Below are 7,100 nucleotides of genomic sequence, written 5' to 3'. Positions count from 1 at the left end.
TGCCATGGAAATATTACCAAATTAAGTGGCATAGAGAAGATGAAAAGTTAAATTGAGCCTTTTTTTAACCAATTAAACTACTTTGCTTATTTTCCTAATTCTGTGGAAAATTTCATTGATAATTTGTATTAGTGAGTTATTTAATTTCTTTAGTGAAGTTGGAGATTCTGTGAGTAGTTGATTAATGAAAAGCTGATCTATTCTTTTCCCTTTTTTTAGCAAACAAACAATATCATATATGAGAGGAAAATATCCTATGGCTGCAAATAGTGAGACAACTTCGATAGCATCATCTCCTGGGATATGCAAACTAACGCACAATCTCAAAGGAAGTTTGAAGAAAAAGTAGAAAAGCAGAGAAGAATCATGATTGGAAAGAAAACAGGGCAACATTAGACGTTGAAGAATGTTCTTTTCAAGCAAGTAGAGATAGAGATTCAGGAAGGCCCAAACTTTCAATCACGCAAATGCAATATTGAAGAATGATGTAGCCCTATCTAGGAAGAAGAGAAATGATACGGAACAAAATCAGAAAGGAAATTCACTTGCTCCGCATTCGATAGGTGTGAAAAGAGTGTATGTTTATGATGATAGAAAGGATGGAAAGTATAGAGGCATTAAAACTCCACCAGGTAATGATGCCAAAAGATTTAAAGATACAGAGTTAACAGAATCCATAGATCAAATCTTAAAATACACCGAGACTCCTGTTGAAAGATGTACAGGGAGTGCAATACTTGGTTCTCCTAGAACTGAGCTTGACAACAAAGCTCATAGGAATAATCCGTTGAACATGGTGGCAGAGCAAAGACTAGAAATGCATGATGAAGAGTTACTGGCATATCATTCTGTGATAGAGGCCTTTTATGCTCAGTCTCAGGTTCACTTATCCTGGGAACGTCATGATCTCTTGACCAGTCTCCGTCTTGCATTGCATATTACTACCGATGAGTACACTGACAAGTTGAAAAGGCTGATTTCTCAGTCCTAATTTCTGATGTTTACATCTTGTAAGAATATATTTTATGCAAGCCAACATATTATTATTATGGTTTTCATCAAAACACTCACCCTATTGAACTATTGTTCAATGCTAAAACTCGGTAAAATGATATTGATTTGATCTCTAATGCTCTTGCAGGGCACTGCTGTACAGGAATTTATTTCTGGTGAACATTATCTCACACATAGTAATTGAAATTTGGATTTGATCTTATTTGACAAACTGATGCTTACCCAGTGTAGCCTCAGCGATGTAACTATGGAAAGATTATCAGGGCTTTGGTGAAAATACTTTCCCTATTGAACCATATTAATACGAAAATTGAGGTCAGTTCTATCGAAATGGTCTTCAAAGTTCATGGAGGGCACAAATGTACTGAGATTCACATGAATGTTAGCTCTTATATTGTTTTTAAATTTGTGCTTATATTCTTTGCTGCTTCCGTGGAAAAAAAATAAATGAGTGATATAACATTTCACTTCTTCTAACTTCATAGTGAAACTGGATTATTTTGTTACCTTTGTGATACTAAAATTGAAGATGAAAAACACTTTCTCTTTGATTGTCTAACTTATACTCAGATTAGATCTAATTTTCAATATATTGTCATGCTACTAACCCTCTTGACCTTTTAACTCAGCAAAACTATGCTGATATTGGAACGTTTCTCTTAATGCTTTTCAAGCATAGAAATAAAATCCTAAAGAATTATGAATAATTTCTAACCTTCAATAAGCCCAAAACTGTGAATAAGGCTGGAACTGGAAAAATATGGGACCAAAAATCTAGTTGACCAAAAAAATACTTAAATATTCATGTGCATCCATATGAATCCAAACCATTATACACAAATATGCAAAGTTTCTCATATATAGAGCAGGGGTGCATATAACCAAAATAGCATTGATTGCAATCTATCTTTGAACCAAAATTACATCAACAAAGAGGCTCTATGTAATGTTCCTTCTTAATAAATTTCTGCTAGAAGAGATCAACCATTTTTTCCATTTTGGAGCTAACACATTTTTTGGGTACCAACTTAGGGAAAGTGTTCTAATATTAAAGTTCGTGGAATGTGGGTCCACCCCTCATGGAATACGCACCTCTTGGAGAAAAATCAATTTTGTGAAGGGAGGTCGAAATATTTGGAGGGACCCACAAGGAAAAGTATGGCAGCAATTATAAATAGAAGGTTGGGGCAGCAATTGCCACCTTTTGATAATTTGACATTTACACATTGTTGCTCAAGTTGTTTAGCTCTGTCACAAGTGTTGTTTAGCAGAGAGTTCTCCAAGGGGAGAACTCACCCTTCTTTCGATGGACTTCAAGTGCCACCCTAGGGAGGTAAATTTGTTGCTACATTTGAAGGAGCTTGTGGAATTTTGGGAGGACCTTTCAGCCATTACCCTTAGCTAATTTGTGCTCCACGGAGGATGTACTAGAGGATCTCATGCCACATATTTCAACTATTTTCCAGGGGGTCTTTGTTGGGAGAAATTTAGAGAAGTTGCTCCAGGGGAATTTCGGGGTTGGAGATTGTTGCCTTTGAGAGAGATGAATTTCTCTTCCTAAGGCCTGCGCAGAGGGGACATTGGACAAATTTGTGTGGTGTCGGCTCAGCTTTTGAGTGCTGAAATTTGTGGTAGAACAACTCTCCTACTACAGGGGAAATTTCCTAAAACACTTCCTTAGTAGATTGAGTAGGCATAAGGAGGATTCCAACATATTTCATCACTGGGGGCCGCAGACTTTGTTCAGGAGGGCGTAGTGCCAAAATAGGGCAATTTTGGAAGGTCAGAATTAACCAAATCCTTCTTGTTTTTTTTGTGTTTTTGTTGAGATGAGTCTAGGGTTAAATTTACAAAAAAATTCGAGTAGTATTAAGGCAGAAATCTCCTTTTGTTCAGCAATACGTTTTATTATTCAGCTGGTAATTGCATCATTTTGTGGGTTTTGCGGTGGTTGGTTTGGGGCAAATCCCTTTATGGGTTTTATGAGTATTTTTGGGAGAAGCTATAGCTGCATTTTTAGGCAATTTTGGGCATCACAGAGGGTCATTCTCAGTATTTTTAGTGCAACAGTAGTTGCCAATTTCTAGGTTTGCGCAGAAGGATATTGGTCCAAAGTTTCCTAGCTCTTGGGTCATCTCCTCCACTTGGGTTTGCTTGAACTTGCTTATTCAAGCCCAGGTTCACTTGTTCCTTGCTATATGTACTCCTTACAACTCATAATTTAATAAAATGGCTCAGCTTATTTTCCTAGCTCCTTGTGTTTTTGATGGTGCATTCATATTCATGATTTTATTTGCTATAGCCAAGTTCATGTGTTTGTTATTAGTTGTAAATTTCAGTTTGGAACACTACAGTGGTATCAGGGCCATGATCTTGGTTAGTTGTGGGGTAGCTAACTAGATCATGGGAGATTTGGGCATGTATGCACAATGACGGGTTACACCGTACACCACCCATGGCTCAAAGGAGATTCAGTATGTAGGAATTTTGAGGTGGAATTTGCTAGAATGATGAGAGGTTGGCTCATTTGAGGGAGGTGTCAGGCCAAATCCATCTGTGTCCCTACAACAGAGACACTAGAGGTGCACAGGCCGTGGGAGTACAACCGTTTACACATATGGGGAGAGTCGACAAAATCAGGGCACCAGATCTCCTCAAAAGGAGCAGACAGGCCAAGGGTAGTTAGAGGTGTGAGACTAGATGCGATTTTGTTGGTGGAGACATGGCTTTAGATATCAGGAGCCTAAGGAGGAGGAGGTCAAGCATGATGTTGACGGTACACAAGGTGATGAGGAGCATGTAGATACACCCAATGTGACACAGGAGCCACCCTTGCGGAGTTTCCTTTGCTAGCCTCGATTGACATGTTGGTGGAGACAGTTGGGCACGCACCCATAGGACCTTCGATTGACGAGGTGCCAGTAGCGCAGAGGTACCTAGAGCTGTGACAAAGTTCCTAGTTAACCGCTTCCTACAACAGTAAGTAAAGCAACTTGAGGAGCATGAGCTAGATGAGGATGTTATGCTTGAGGAGCTACCTGTGGTGGGGTGGCTCAGGATTCATGTTGAGTCCATGATGGAGGCGGATGGGCAGTCATCTTTTGGGCCTGAAATCGACAAGGAGAAGATAGATACACAGGCAACTACCAGAGTTACAGTACTTCCAGTGAATAGCTCTCTTCAGGCTTACATAGAGTGGGCCAGCAGTATTGTTAGGTTACTTCTGCATGTTGGAGGGAGAGTGGCTGAGTTACCGAGATAGATCGTACATGTTGACCAGGACAGTGAGACGAGGCAACAGAAGTTGCGTAGGGCATAGCACTCGCAGGGTGGAGTTGTTACGTATACTGGTGCTCTTGCATTTGATCCCTCTCATGGGGTTGGATGGAGAGAGGTATTGAGCTGGTACCCAATGGAGTAGGCTAGTGTCGAGATGTATCAATGGCCATAGTTCAGTAGGGGCCGTGGGTTACCAAAGGAGCTTGAGGCCAAACTATTTTTGGGATCCAGGTGGAATTCCCCATCACATCATGGAGTCATTCGGCGATGGTAGTAGTTGTTCGCTAGATCCGGGGATTGAGGACACACACCCACAATTTTATATTAGAGTTCCAAGCAGCACTAGTGGCTAGCTGGATCAATAACAGAGTAGGTGGACTCTGTGAGTTGTCTTGGCATGTGGATCAAGCGTAGACTGCAGGATGATCAACATACCCTTGTCAGGGTTGATCAGAGGAGGTGGCATCGATAAGCCACGAAATAGAGCATTGTACAGGGATGAGGCTTTCCTACGGATATGTGGAGTGCAGAGGACACCGGGCACAACACACTTAGTGACACCACCACTGGCACGTAGGGAGGTTTGCCTGTTAGATCTCTCTGAGAGGATCAGGAGGGAGGTCCACTCCTTTGAGGTCATGGAGGTGTGGTAGTAGAGGTGGTGACCCTGATAGGTTGTAAGTTACTACACATTGACTCAGCCTCTAGCTGTGGCATTCTGTGGTGTATAGAGATATGTAAAAATGATCACCTCTTGACTATATCCATATGGGCTTGCATACAGTCACAGAGGAGTTGGTTGTTGTCCCTTGATGCCCTCACCACAAGCAGTAGGGAGCAAGAGACTCACCTGAGGCAAATGGATGTGACCCCGAGTATCATGGATAGGAGAGGATTTCCCGTTGGGGCAAATAGACTATGTGTGTGCTGGCACATGGAGGCACATGGATGACATGGTTTGTTGCAGAGATAGCATATGCTTCGCCCCCGAGTACCCACTTGAGGCTATGATTATGGGGATCTGTATAACACACCTTTGGCAGGGCATTCTGAAGCATTGCAGGGGCATGTGGGGTAGGGGATGATACACCTTTTAGATAGGAGGTCACGTAGGCTACTAGTAGTTATTGGGTACACCATCCATGGAGGGGATGGTAGAGTTCATCGTGTGGCTATGCAAGAGCAGGGTCGTGGGTATACACTAAATTGTCCCTTGACATATGGAGCCTATACCCACAAGAGTAAGAGGTGAGGGGAAGATGGTAATTATGTTGTCGCTGCAAACTTGGGAGCTAGGGTTTCAGTTGACGAGTGGATCACTCCACTTCGAGATGAGCAAGACCCTCATAGAGAGAGATCTAGATCATTCTTGGATCAACACATGGGAGATCACTGAGGTTCCCTCCACATGGAGAGGCGTGTATTCCGTGTTGTTGTTGAGGATTGAGGCTAGCCATGGGGTGGGAGGCTCGGGTATTGTTGAGTTGTCCCCGCATGTTGGGCATAGCTTTGGTCATTACCTGTATGGTGGCCGAGAGATATAGGAGGGGAGGACCCAATAAGAGCATGTTGGACTACTAGTTATGACTAGAGATCTGCAACATCAGCATGGCAGTTTCCTTTTGCAATCGACACGGGATCTCAGCCTCTTAAGGCTTTAGGGATGCGCTGGTTTTTATAGCGGAAGATTGTATAGGTCTCCCATTGTGTTTCAGTTGCACATAGAGTAGTTCTCCCCCTAGATATTCGTTGATGACTTGGGGCACTGTGCTAGTATGGCAGGATGATTGACACGTGTGATTCTTGGCGTTCATTGGCACTACTCAGTGGCAAGCAGTAGGAATTGGGAGCAATGGGCCTCTAATCTAGCTGTGGGATCCAGGGGTCCATTGGGTTAGAGGACTACCTTGTTTTGGGAGGATCATGAGGATGAAAGAGATAGGATTGCATCATCCTTCGGATGACAGGTCAAAGACCATTAGGATGATCACTACGGGTCGAGGAAGGCCCTTCTCCCTATTGTTTCGATAGGAGATTGGGCATGGATTGGTTGATGGAGACATTGGCAGGGTGCCCTAGCAGGATAGACCTATGCACAATGGAGTTTCCCTTTATTGGATTTGTGGTGGAGATTCACCGAAGTGGATGACCCTGCAAGAGCATGAGAGGGTCATAGTTATGGTCAGACCGATGCAACATCCTCTTGGTAGACTCACTTGAGATTAGTTTGGGACTCGGGAGCTACAAGGTTGAGCAGTTGTGTTACAGATTGGGGAGAGTGGGTTCTCACTAGGGGAGGTCACCCAGATTTGCCATTGGGACCCCGTTTGATAGCAGGCACTTCACTTCCCAAGGACCAGTTGAGACCAGATAGCGCCTCACTTGGGTGGCTATATGACTTGCAGGAGTGTGTTGTGATTGACACACTGAGACAATGGATCTACTTTAGGGAACTTGGGTTGTAGTTTCGGGAGTTCCCTCTTGAGTTACTCAGGATTGATTTTTCGGTGGGACAACATTCCAAGGAGTTTACAAGGGATTGGCAATATCGAGGTGCTCTGCTTATCGACAGGAGGTGGGAGGACTCTTGGGCTCCTACACCCTGGGACTGTGCATGGAGCAAGGGGTGCTTCACGTTGAGCGTGATGGCTTGGGTCGATAGTATCTGGGGACTCCTTTGTGACAGGTCAACGTATGGATCAGGAATGGCTTAGTGGCACAATTGGGACCCCAATATTGCTTGCACTGATATTTGGTTCAACTAGGAGAGAGAGATTATTCGAACATTGCTTGAGGTCAACCAATTT

At 43.1% G+C, this 7,100-nt stretch overlaps 1 protein-coding gene across 1 annotated transcript in view; it reads left to right on the top strand.

Moving 5' to 3' along the window:
* LOC149267413 (uncharacterized) overlaps positions 1 to 1,299 on the top strand; it is a 5,080-nt gene extending 3,781 nt beyond the window's left edge. The window contains exons 3-4 of the mRNA XM_089411637.1: positions 434 to 1,010; positions 1,142 to 1,299. Coding sequence (XP_089267763.1) covers positions 434 to 991 — 558 coding nt within the window. The 3' untranslated portion in view covers positions 992 to 1,010; positions 1,142 to 1,299. The remainder of the gene's footprint in view (positions 1 to 433; positions 1,011 to 1,141) is intronic.
* Positions 1,300 to 7,100: the final 5,801 nt, after the last annotated feature.

The sequence above is a fragment of the Pinus tabuliformis genome, chromosome 6 (genome assembly GCF_031772625.1).
Source record: "Pinus tabuliformis cultivar Carrire ecotype Pingquan chromosome 6, CPIR1, whole genome shotgun sequence".
Lineage (NCBI taxonomy): Eukaryota > Viridiplantae > Streptophyta > Pinopsida > Pinales > Pinaceae > Pinus > Pinus tabuliformis.
Note: the sequence above shows the minus strand (reverse complement) of the source record. Positions and strands in the feature narration are given on the sequence as shown.